The sequence below is a fragment of the Nyctibius grandis genome, chromosome 11 (assembly GCF_013368605.1).
Source record: "Nyctibius grandis isolate bNycGra1 chromosome 11, bNycGra1.pri, whole genome shotgun sequence".
In the NCBI taxonomy this organism is placed as follows: domain Eukaryota; kingdom Metazoa; phylum Chordata; class Aves; order Nyctibiiformes; family Nyctibiidae; genus Nyctibius; species Nyctibius grandis.
Window position 1 is genome coordinate 17,004,998 of NC_090668.1, and position 13,279 is coordinate 17,018,276.

The window sequence follows — 13,279 nt, forward strand, 5'->3', positions numbered from 1 at the left end:
GCAACAGAAAAGCTTGTGTAGTTACATCAGACAGAAGTGTCAAGTTGACACCTAACAAAGAAAGCAACAATACAAGATTTGTTGGAGCACTGCTCATAGAATGAGAGGGGAAAATAACCCTGTAACTTTTAGCTGTCATATTGGAAATAATTCAAGAGGTAAAATTGAATTAAATGTAGAATATGGGGACACACACATATTTAGATTGGATCCTGCTTCTCGTTTAGACAATTTGAGGTGTTGCACATTGAGTGAGGTCTGTTAGTTGGATGCCTAAGTTTAGCAATCAAGGCAGCCAGTTCCCCAAGCGTTGACAAATGGCTGTTTATTTAAAGTCCGTACAGTTTAAAATTTCATTCATATATACAGGACTAGAATTACCTGATGCTGCCTTAGATCAAAGGGATGGACTGGATATTCTCTGAGCCTTGTATTTCTTCGATTCTGCATATATTTGCATCCATAACTGAAATTTCCTTAAATCACAATGTCTTTGTTTGGGCATGTCCCGTTTGGACCTTCTCATACATGTTCTGTCTTATTTAGCATCATTTGAAGAAACTAGAAGGACGCCGTTTGGATTATGATTATAAAAAGAAGCGTCTTGGAAAGATACCAGATGAAGAAGTTAAACAAGCAGTAGAAAAATTTGAAGAGTCAAAGGAACTGGCTGAAAGAAGCATGTTCAATTTCTTAGAAAATGATGTAAGTCTGTCCTGCATTTTTGTTTGCTGCAGTACATCCAGGAGGGCAATGTGTGTGGGATTGGATAAAGCCTGTCCCATCCTTCATAGGAGGTAAGGTCTGAAAGCAGAAAGTGTGCCTCTTTCCTCTTTTCATCTCCCATCAGAGAGGAACATAATGCACAGCAGTAAAGGGGAGAACTCAATAATTCAGGAATTTCTTCTGGAGATACAGTGGCTCAGACAAGATTGTCACAGAAGTCTTAAGTAGTTTTATAATCTATGAGAAATGAACTATCTGAGAGTAGAATGCAGTTTGATCAGTGGGAGGGAGAAGGTTGGGAGATGAGCATAGTCACAGACCTGCTGCTGAAACTGTGAGCAAGGGTATGTACTCTGTGCTTTCTGAATTGTAGCCCACTTATAGTCAAAACTTTGCTGCTGATTTGAAGTCTCTGAATGATTTTACCTCTGAAAATCATTATTATAACTATTTGGCTCTGAAAATGACTCTGTAGAGTAAGTTTGTGGCTTGGGCTCAGGTACCTGGACTTTGGCTCAGAGTCCCAAGTCTATCATGAAATTATGTCTAAATAAGGAGCAGCTGTGGCCATTCAGGATAATCCTCTATTCTGTCCACACACAGAGGAATAGCGGGATGTGCTTTCTCCCATGTAATCATGAAATTGTAGGGAAAGAGAACTGGACCTATTTGGGCCTATTCCAAAGCTTTCTCATATCCTGTAGATGCAGCATCACAGAAAACAAACTTAGAAGGTAGGAAGTGTGCTGTCTTCTGTGAGGAAACTGCAACAAGGAGGAGCTGTTAAGCGGGAATATTTAACTGCAGCAACTTCTCCCTCTATGCACACCCATGTAGTGGCCAGTTATAAACTAGCCTGTAGCTCCTAAACTGTTTATAAGTGGGACACATTTGTTAGAGCAGTGTATAAGCCAGTAAGCCTCTTGCTGTTTTACCAGTGCAAGTTAAATGAGGGCAGCAAAAAATGTAACATCCTCTATCAACAATTTCAGCACACTGTTCCACGGGAGGCTCTACCAATTGCCTGGTTGTGGTGTATGTGTTTATAATTCTGCCTTCCATAAGCTGCTGAGAAATGTTTCAGACGGTGTTTATCATTAGTCAAAGCGCCAAACTGAGGATAAAACAGTGCATGGATAAAAATGGTGTAGTTTAGCTACTAGAGAACTGATGAGTTATACTTTCTAGTTTAACTAATTCTGCCTTTGGGAGGGGGTGAACTGGATGTCCTTTTGAAGTTTTTTCCATATGCACTTTCCATTCTTTCTATTTAAAGAAAACTCTGTGCTCCTTCTCTTCCATTTTCCATGCTGACCCAGTCTGTCTGTCCTCCTCAAACTTCTCATTACAGCCTTTTTGTCTAACCCCAGACTGTCTTGCTGGGTTTGCAGAGATCTTAACTGCAATCGCTTCCTTCCCATCTGTTCCAGTTCCCCAGATGTCTCTCTTTCTTGATCTCCTTGCCCTGCAATCTCTGTTCGCTCAGCTCTGGTTCCCAACCATCTTGCCAGGTGCCTTTCCCAGACTCAGTCCTGATCCACATCTCAGGTTTTTGCACAGCTAGTTCCAGACCTCCCACATAGACACTGTTGCATGCACTTCTTATCAGATCCATCTTCCTGCCTTTCCCACTCAGCCAGTCCCAGGATCCTCTTGCTAAGTGGCTTTTAGTCCCTCAAGTTTCTTTGGCTCTTTCCCAGTCTCTTTCTCTTCTCCTGATCCACAATTCTATATACCTCCTGGTTCTTAGTCATCTTGTTTGGACAATCCTCATGTGTCGATTTTTCTCTGACCACCCCATCCAAACCCCAGGCAGTTTGTGTGTTGTCCTCAGCTGGTTTACATTACTCTCTTTTGACTGTGATGGAATTTGTACCAGCTGTTGATTTGGTTCTGTACATTTCATTTCTGTATGCTCTGTGACAATGTTTGGCTTTCTTGGAGTCCCGGCAGAATTTCTGATAATCTTTTCAACTGAGTAAAAGCAGACAAAGTTTAACACAAAATTGCCATGGGTCCATAAAACGTTAGCAGAAAGTTTACTCGGATACCTTCTTGTGATCCAGTGCCTGAAAACATCATGATGGAATGGGAACATCTCAGACTTCTTGGGGTCTATCCTCTTAATGCTGTCTTAAAGGAAGAGAACACATAAATGTCTGTTACTGCTCCATCCCCAGTACAGCTTGAATTTTTCAGTTTGTGTTAGGGGAATGAGATTATTTGTTACCTCAGGAATAAATATATTTTGATTTTTCTTTCTCCTTCACATTCTCCCTTTCCTCAGCATTCATATTTTTGAGTGATTGGCTGGTACTTTTTAAATTGAAGTAGATAAATCATGTTTCATTTATTGGTTTATAAATGCTGCCATCTAGTGAGGTAAGTCCAGATCATTTCAGAACTGCAGTTTGTAAACATTGATAATAAACACTAATGGGTCTGAGTCATAAGAGCTGTCACAGTGTAATTTCTTCCAACATTGCTGATCAGAAGAGCCCCACTTTCACCTGCTAAGGGGTCATGTCCTTTTAACTGTTTCAGGCTTGGGTGTTGACAGACAGCTGGCTTGGAAGTTGAAAGCAGAAGGGATTTGCACATTGTGAAAGGAAATGACTCAAGGACCCAGCCCTGAGTTAGTGAACTAGAAATTACACCTCAGTTTTGTTCAGTTTCCAACTGGCAATTTCTTTGATAGAATCACATATGCTCCTTTTCAATTGCCTCCACAAGGTGTCATGGTCTTTTGAGATACCAGGTTTGTTTTGAATGATCTGTTTGTTTATCCTTCAGCTGAATGTACTGCAGGCTTCTCACAATTATTTTCATTTCTATATTTCAGGTAGAACAAGTTAGCCAGTTGGCTGTGTTTGTAGAAGCAGCACTAGATTACCATAAACAATCCACAGAAATTTTGGAGGATCTGCAGAGCAAGCTGCAAAACCGGTAAGGCTGAACCCATCAAAATTTTGAACCTCTTGCAGCTGACATTCACGAATGTGAAAAGTTACTGAAGCAACAGATCTTGTAGCACCATCTCACAGATGCACATTTGATGTGCACTGTGCCTTACTGGACTTCAGTACTTTAAACCATTGCCACCTGGCAACTTCTTGCTGTGCTGTGAGCCTTTAATGTAATGCAGGATCTGCCCAGAAAACTTTGCATGTGTGCAGAATCTCCCACTCACATCTGTGGAGGTTAATCAGGACAGCATCTATTTCTTTGGAGGTTTATTTAAACTTGCATACTTTGAGTTGTGTTTTAGAGGCTTTGCTGAGAAGTTGGCCTATTTTCCTTCAGATTAAGGGGTATAACAAAATTCTGCAGCAATTTAAAGAAATAGCCAGCTGGCTAGGAGCACAGCTGTGGTGTAAGCGCTTAGGAAAGGCCCAGATACTTTGTGTCATCCTAATAGAATTAATTTGTTCTATGTCACTCAGAGAACCAGCAGAGAAGAGGAGACCTAAGTGACTTGAGTGTCACCGTAGCACAGACTGACATTACAGTCACGGAGTTGAGATAACTGTTTGGGGCTTTCCTGAGATCAGGGTAGACGTGGTGGCTGTATTAGCATAGGGGTAGCTGTGTCTGTAGACACCCTGCACCATCCCAGCTGGAAGGGACAGTGAGACAAGGAGGTCTCAGCTGGGCCAGATGCACATACAAGAAGAGGTATTGAGACAGTTGTGCTGACCAAATGGTTGTTTCCCATTTTCTCTAATAAAAAGGCAATGTGTGAGATACAGTCCCTGGGCCTCTGTCCTGGCTGGGTTTCTGCATATGTCATTTGCAGTTGAGCTTTCCAGAGAGCTCATTCCTGGACCTTCTGCTGAACTCGGTGGCAGCTGTGGATGCTCAGCACTTCTGAAACTCAGGCTGTTAAGCTTTATGCCTCTGTCAGCAGGACTAAAGCATTAAATAAAATAGGGACTTGCTGAAAATCAAATACTGCATGAGAGTTGAGCAGGTTTTTGTGAATAAACCCGCCCCCCAAAACAAAAGTAAAACCAGCAGAAGGTTTTTTTTTTTCCCCACCTTTCAAACACCAAAGCACTAAACCTGAGTGGAAGATCCATAAGTAATTTGTTCCTTCAAGTAAATCTCTTTCCATTCTTCTCTGTGTTCCAGAATAAATGTAGCATCTAGTCGGCCTAAACGTGAATTTAAGCCAAAGCCTGTGATAACTACAACTTTGGAAACTGGTGATAATCAGCAGCACAATGGGATTGCCTATAGCTCTTCCATAAAATCATCAGGTAAGTCTGTGGCCACAGAGTTAACACCTCGATAGATGTTTTGCCAGATTGTTGCTTGTACCACAAGAACAATGGATCCATGAGGCATCAGTATCCATGCATCTGACTCCATTTTGTTTCCTGGATTTGGAAACAAAATTGTGAAGCAGGATTGCTCTCAACAGTCTCTCACCCATCTGAAATTTAGGTGTGGCGTTCTGCTTGGTCTTTTAGGTTCTCTGTATTGCCACTGAGGGTGGGAGGAGAGAGCGGGAGAGGCACTTGCAGAAAACAGTTCATTTCTTGCAAAGACAGATGCCTAAGGTGGGTGTGTTAGATCACTGTCTGGAGTATCTCCAGATGCTAATTTCTCTCCACAGTCTGAGACCCTAAATGATCAGTGCAGGACCTTAACTATTAGCCATGTAAAATTCAGAGAGATGACTTCCACCCTTACTGATTTTATTAACATGTTGTACTTTACTGTCCCCTAAAGTATGCACCAAAGTGTGTGCGTTTATGAACTGAAGTACTTATGTACCTATTGGTGTGGGAGTAGGATCCCTTCCTTTGATTAGGCCTTGATTCCTCAAAAAAAAAATCAACTGTTGAAAGCCCTTGAAAGTTGTGTGAAGGACAATAATTAGTAAGGTTACACTACTCATTGAAATAGCTTTTCCTCATCTCATGAATAAAATTATTTTGCCCTGGCTACAGTGCGTGTTGAGAGAAGACCAATTAAAAAAAAAAAAAAACCACACAAAAGACAAAAATATGCAAAGAAAATAGAATGAAAAACCCCCAATTTTTTCCATAAATATTATTTGTAAGGAAAATAGAGGGGAAGCAGTGAGCCGAAGGTTCCCTTCTCTACTTGGCATGGTATCTAGGATCTTTTTCTGAAGCTTGTTTCTTTTTATTTTTTTTCCTCACTGCACAATTTCCTCTTCCCTCCAGTCTTGTTCCTTTTTAAAGGTTGTTGGGAGAGAAATGAGAAAACTAAATGTGAAAGAATAAGGCTTGGAGCTGTAACTTCATGCTCCTTCTAATGTCTCTTTAATTTTCTTGCACTCTGCTACAACATGAAGCTATTATACAGTCCATACTGAAGGGGATTTGCAGCAGCTTGGCAGCATAAATCCACCCAGCAAGATCTTATTCCTCAATTTGCTTCTTTTGTGCTTCAAGCTACTTGAGGGTGTCTTAGTGAAGCTCCCCATGCTGCCCGCATGCTAAGAGCAGTTTTGTGTTGCTGTCAAATGCGGGATTGAGGGAGACAGCCCCCTCTTTGCACACTCCTCTCGATTCAGACTGCTGGTTCCTAAGACGTGTGATGCAAGGACACATTTCATTCAAAGCACTGGGGATGTTTGCAGCAATCCATAACTTTCTAGTTATTTTCACAGCACATCTGGGTGAAAGTAGCAAAAACATAGCAACCTTTATTAAAAATTCAGCATAAAACTTCTAGGCCCCTATCAATTACTTGTCAAGTTATGTCGGTTTTATTTTTTCTGCTTTGCATGTGCAGTGGAGAAAGGAGATTCAGAGTCAGCATTTGTATATAAACTAGTGTGTCAAACCAAAGATAAAACGGCACACGTGTTACACTAGTTTATCATTGCCATGAAGCAATTGATCCAAAATGTCCTTTAAGGGTAATCAGTCCTGCCTTTGGGAGAAAGACAGACTAGATGACTTCTCCAGGTTCCTTCCAGGCACTTAGTTAATGAAGAATGCCAGGTTTAATGAGCTAAAATTCAGTGAATGAACTGAAAAATAAATGACCACTGATCACTAAGATAAGGAAGGAGTGAGCCGTTTCCATTCATTGATTGCATTCATGGACTATTGCATCGACTGCTTGCATATCACTACATGATGGGTTTTTACTTACTGCTTGGCTCACTCAGTGCTGTCAGAATGGAAAAGAAATAAAACAACCATGAAAGAGATGAAAAGGAGAAATGAGATATGTTTAATAATTGTTGCTATGCTTAGTGTTGCTAATAATATCAGAAAGACCATCTATCATGGTTTTTTCCTTCTGAAGAAGCTGTGGATGCTGTGCTTGCCCTCCCCAGCAGGTACAATCAGCAGTGAAATCAGTAGATTCTCTTCTTTCTCTTCCTGTTCCCTATTTGAAAGTTATCCATATGGATTTCTGTGGAGCTGCAGTGTGGTCAATATACCCTGCTTGTAAATGGGGAAACCTTTCTGTTCCTGTTTAAAATCAAAATCATGAAACAGATTAGATTTATGGTCTGTCATTTAGAAACGTGAACCAGCTGGTCTAAGCAAAACTGCTAAATGTTTTAAGGTCTCCATGTGATAGGAGGGGTAGCATCATGATCATTCTATTTTTTCATTTAGAAAACTGACCTCTTCATCCTACACAAGCAAGCACTTTCATGTTTAGTTTCCCCTGTTTACACATTGACCCTAACAAAATATAGACCTTTAATTTCTCTGATACTGTCACTCAAGGTAAGTAGTATCTTAGTATTCAGCAAACTCATGGAAATCAACAGGGCTGTTCAAAGTAAGCTGTGATACATTCAGCACAACTACCACAACCCAGTTCTGAGTATTGAAATGGCTTTTCCTGTGTTTCACCATAACTTTTCTAGTTAAGTATCAGCTTCTTGGAGCAGAAATAGGATTTTCCTTTGTATGGTCCCTAACACACGGGGATTATTTACTACTGATGACTGGCACACATTTGCAGGGCTAGATTCACAGAAACATCATTTTAATGTTGTGAATTATTTAGCTGCTTTGATTAAACACCGATAACAAATCTGTGGGTTTTTTCTAATTCATTATTAACCTCATTAATCAGCTGAGGCTATGAGCATCATCTGGCTCATTTTAGAACTCTCTTTACATGCTGTGTTATGTCACACCTTTCATTCTTTTTGTTTGTTGGATTTGACTATGATATGAAATAAATGGGTCTGGTTGCCATGTGTTGGAATTTAACATAAGCGTCTAAATGTTTACTCACTTCAGCTGTGAGGGAGACTTGGATTAATTATCTTAGCAAGTTTCCAGTTTGTGATTATTGAAGTATAATTTTGCTACCATATGCATACAATGTGGACAGAAGACAGAGTAGATGCAGGTACAGGCAGTAACTCCCTTTGGGGAAAAAAACAACCAACCAAAAAACCACACCAGCATTGAATGGCATTCTGGTTTCATCCTGTAACACTCCAGAAATCATAGCCAGCTTCTTGCTTAACTTGTTTTTGTGGTGGTGTTTTCCATTTGTGCTGTCCAGGTTTGAGTGGTCTGGAGATTAATGACAAGTCATCTTTGAATGTGACAGTGAAGTGTGGCAGTTTAGCTCCACAACTGGAGAAATTAAGGAGGCATGCATGGTGGTGTAAAATAACATAAACCCTGTTTGCAGAAAAAAAGAGTGCAGTTTCATTAGCTTAAATCTCTGCAGCAGGAAAGGATGTGCAAGCATTTAACAGACAGGACAAGGCTGGAATCATGTCACCAATTCTGTGATGTTAAACAGTGTGTGTTGCAGACTGTCAGGCAGTGCTGCCCCCATTACCTCTGTCAGGGAAGCTTTGTCTCATTGGATTACACAGTAGCAGCAGCTGCCTGACTCTAATGAAGACTTTGACTGATCCTACAGCCTGGAGTGAAACTGGTTGTACTGGCTGTGACCATTATTTTAAAATCTTTCCAGGCTGCCAGACATTTCTTTTCAGTTCTTTGGAGCTTAAAATGAACCAAATGTGATCCATCTGATATCAGGTACCTTACTGTCAGAAATTAACGGGCTTGCAATAATAAATTAGCCCCATTGGAGCAGCTGGTGAAAGCAAGGAACTTTGTCAATTAGTCAGAGCACTGCCTTCTGCTGTTGACAGTTCCACTGAGCTGGTACCAGTTCTACCTTGGCAAAGACTGAAAATAACTCAGCTATTTTTGAACACAGTCAGTCTGTTTTTGTTGGGAAACTGTGGCTCGTCTTCTTTTTTCTTCTTGGACTGTTTCAGCAAAAATATGTCCAGAACCCGGCTTTCACCTGTGGTGTTGTATTAGACTAGCCGTAATGTAGTTTGTTTTTGTAAAACTTTGTCCCTACCCCATGCCTTCCACAGGCAGAGGGACTAGTCCGGCGTTGTCACAGCATTGTTACAGCAATTTGCTGAGGGGGATCTATGTGGTGACAGCTCTCTTCCGTTGTTATAAATAAAAGTTCTCTTCTAGTGTTATAAAGCAATAAAACATACCCACAAAATACAGAAGTAATTCCTACTTCCCAGTTTCAACACCATATATTACACCTGATTGTATTGTCAGTTAAAAAGATGCTTTCACCTGTTCTGATTTACTGATCACCAGAAGACTTCTCCTGGTTCCTATTACTAGTAAATGCCTGAACAGTTACTTTTCAATAGTTTCCTACACATTATCATGATTAGCAGATTAAAGTGCATTTTTGCATGCATTTTTAACATCTTAGCTATTATATCTGTATTGCATTACCGATTGTGTGCAGATTTACCCAGACAAAAATTATTCTTCAAGGTGATGGCATGATGAGCATGTGTGACAGCTGGGAGAGAGAGTCAAGACTAGAATACTTGAGAATTGTTGCAATGTTGCAAATAAGGCAACCTGAATAACTTAGTATTTAACTGCTTTAATGTAAGTACTAGAGTGTTCTAGAGTTCTTTGTCATGCTATAATGTGCTTTACTACTGTTTACATGGCAGCAGCAGCATGAAATTTTTTCTCTTGTTCTTCCTTTATAAATATATTTCAAATTACCAGACTTTTACTTGGATATGCTGTATAAGTTTTTAAAAATCTGTTATGGCTGAACTTCAGTTGAACCTGTGACTAGTCCTTGGCCACAGAGCTAAGCTTTACAATTTGAACATTAGATTACATTTTATTAGAATTATTCATAAATATGAACGCATGAATATATTACATACATTTCCATACCACAAATCCAAGCCAGTTAACACCCCTTCATGAGAATATCTTTAAAAAAGGTTACTGCATTTACAAGGGTAACCTCTTTTGCTAATGGTGATTCTGTTTTATACTTTAATTTATATTTACTTGTTTTCCTGTAAATATATGTACTTACTACTATATTTGCACATGATACCATTAATATTTTAAAAGAATAATTTGGAATGAAGATCTTTATAGCAGGGCAAACAGCATAAGTCACATGAACAGACAGATACTGTATCGGAAAACTGTTTTCATCTATAAAATAGTTTGCCAGGCACCATTGTTTCTAGCATAACCTTCACTTTAGTTCAGATGAGGGATGTGTACAACAAAGGATTTGAACACACGAACTTGGGGAGCAGTAACCCAGAAGTGACTTGTCACTGCTCAAGGGAGGTGAGGGTGGAAGCCTTGCTCCTGCTAATGCACACATAGCATGAAAACCCAGGTGGCTGCCTGCAGGCTGTAACAGTGTGTTTGTAGGACTGCCTCTGAGCCCCTGTCCTCTGGTAGGTACTCACATGGTAGCGGTGTGCCGCAGTGCGGTTTGTTTAAATGATTACTTGTCACTTCTCCTGTTAACTCTTCCACTTCCTCAACTCCTACTCTTACAGTACCTCCAGCCACCACTCCCAAGAGACCACACTGATTTTGACAACTGTGATGACTCAAACTATCAGTTTGAGATAAACATGCTTCTGGAAGGGAAGGCAACTAGGAATGAAAATAGAGTAGCATCTGAATTTAAGGGAGAAACAGAATTATGCTTTAAACCAATTATCACTAGTGTTCTTTTTTATATATAGAAGGACCGGATGTTAATAGGTGAAAGCAATGGAAAAACTGTTGGGGGCGAATTTATGACAGCAGGGCTACGTTTTTGACCCGTTGTTTCATGCTTAGTGGCTGGTGGGATGCTGTGAAGCTCTATTAATATGTGTTCTTTTTTTCTGTCACTGGGGGCAGGTTCTTCAATGCACATGGATCAGCCTTGCTGCCAAGCGCTCTATGACTTTGAGCCAGAAAATGAAGGCGAGCTTGGGTTTAAGGAAGGGGACATCATAACTTTGACCAATCAGATTGATGAGAATTGGTATGAGGGGATGTTAAATGGAGAGTCTGGCTTCTTCCCCATTAATTATGTTGAAGTGATGGTTCCCTTGCCGCAGTGATTGTGTCATTCAAGCTGTGAACATGATTTCATGACTGAAATGGATTCACAAATGTTGTCAGTGTGGCATTCTGTGAAAGCCTTGCTATTTGACTGACTAACTGACTTTTGTATGCGTCTTTTTAAAATGTATTTATTTTATATTCAGAAAATTTTACCTTCCCTGACTCCATCAACCTGCAAAAAAAACCCATACCCAGTTTTTTTGCTTTGTGCCTTGAAGATCACTGTATGAAGTGTTTACTGGTAGCTCACTGTTGCTCCAAAAATGCATTTCCTTGCTATTATTGTACATGTTTTTTTTTATCTTTGGCTGCAATGATTTTACTATTGAAAACCATTTTTAAAAATACTATAGGTGAAGCTAAACGTAACCAGTTCCTAAGTTACTGATGTCATTCAGCTCTTTTCATCTATCACACTGTAATTTATTGTGAGCAAGTTAATCCATGTTTCACACTGTATGTTGACAAAAGGCAAAGTGGTTGTTGTCAATATTATGTTGTTGTACTAAGTACAAGTTCTCAGCATTGAAAATTCCTACGATTTACTGACCAAACAATAAATATTTCTGTGGGATAAGAACAGTGGTTGCTGCTTCTATTCCTATAGTTCTGGCATTTGTTTTTGAGCTGGAGGTCAGTTTTGCTAAATATATCAGCTTTCAGTGAAGAAAACAATGCTGCATTAAAAATGCATTAATAAAGCCAAAGTATTAGTTTTATGACACCTCAGCAACTGGAATTTTAATAATCTTTCTCCCTACTCATTATGTAGCATTTATAATGTCTGTTAAAATTTTCTTCTAGCAGGAGGATACGAGAAAAATTCCTTTGTACCAAGTACAAACTGATCTTAGTTCTACAGGGCTCGTATAGAACTCCATTGAGATAAATAGGTGAGTATCACTGGTGACTACTGAGACTCAGGCATCTTAAGTACTATCAAAATGAAGATATAGAATTAATTTGGTTTTCTGTTATCCTTCTGCTTTGCTTAGTAAATGCAGATGTAGTAATGACCAAAAAATTCAGCAGCCCCAGTGGAACATGCAGTCTTTTGCCAGTTGCTCTCTGCACAACACAGAGAGCAATGAGAAGGAAGCTGAACTCTATGGGCAAATTGGCTTGAATCCAGCTTCAGTTTCAAGCTCTATGTGGTTCAGTAGTGTAGTAGAAACAGCAGTCCCTAGAGAGGAACAGATTTCATGTGTATCACAGGTGTAGTAACTTTTCCATCTAAGAAGCATAAGTAGCCCCTAACTGACTATCAAAACCACAGCTTTCTGGTTGCTCTCATCTCTGGCCTTCACTTCCACAATGGTCACAAGAGAAGGAGAGGATTACTCATTGCAGCTTTGGCTAGAGCCTGCTGCTTAGGGTACATCATCTCAGAATTTGGGCTTGCTCAGGTAAAGAAGAAAATTCATCAGCCCCTTTCCTAATTAATGTAGTTATTAGAGCAGCAATAGGGAAAGTTTTTGAATGAAGTAGCTATAATGTTCTGAATGCAAAAGTGTATGGGACAACTTTCAAAGGTTTGAGTATTTAGGATTCACAACTGGTTTTGCTTTTTCCCCACTTTCTCAGAGAGGTCTCACCAGTCATACCTTTCTGTAGCAGGCAAGAAAAGAGGCATTGAAATCTCTCTTCTACTTCACCAGAATTCCCTAGAGGAAAGAATTATATCTGCACCCACATATACACACACACATTATATATATATATATAAAGGTTTGAATTCTCAATACAGTTTGCAGTAGGCAGCTTGCCATTTACTATAGAACTCCTTGTCAGCTCCAACAGATGTCTCCTCTAACAGAAGCAGCTATGCAAAAATAGTAAGCTGGAAGCAAGTCAAGAGAGCACTATACTGTTATTGATTAGGATAAAGTATAGAGAAAGGTCATAGCAAACCAACTTTTTTCAGGAAGACAATGTGCACAATAGCATCCATTGCACATCAGAGCATCGGTTCTTTAATATGTGCCTTTTTAAGACTGTATGCTAAGAAAAAGTTTCATAAACCATCTAGTCAGTTGTGTAGTTAAGTAAATAAAAGTAGGTCTTGTTTCTTCAACCATTGATGGTGTTGTGAAACACCATCCTGTACCACCACTATTTCCTATCAAGACTTATAGCCTACTTCA

General features: G+C 39.7%; 1 protein-coding gene across 1 annotated transcript in view; it reads left to right on the forward strand.

The window, feature by feature from the left end:
• The window catches only part of SH3GL3 (SH3 domain containing GRB2 like 3, endophilin A3), a 53,947-nt gene extending 42,816 nt beyond the window's left edge, over positions 1 to 11,131 (forward strand). Inside the window, exons 6-9 of the mRNA XM_068410516.1 lie at positions 547 to 705; positions 3,569 to 3,672; positions 4,858 to 4,985; positions 10,926 to 11,131. Coding sequence (XP_068266617.1) covers positions 547 to 705; positions 3,569 to 3,672; positions 4,858 to 4,985; positions 10,926 to 11,131 — 597 coding nt within the window. The remainder of the gene's footprint in view (positions 1 to 546; positions 706 to 3,568; positions 3,673 to 4,857; positions 4,986 to 10,925) is intronic.
• Positions 11,132 to 13,279: the final 2,148 nt, after the last annotated feature.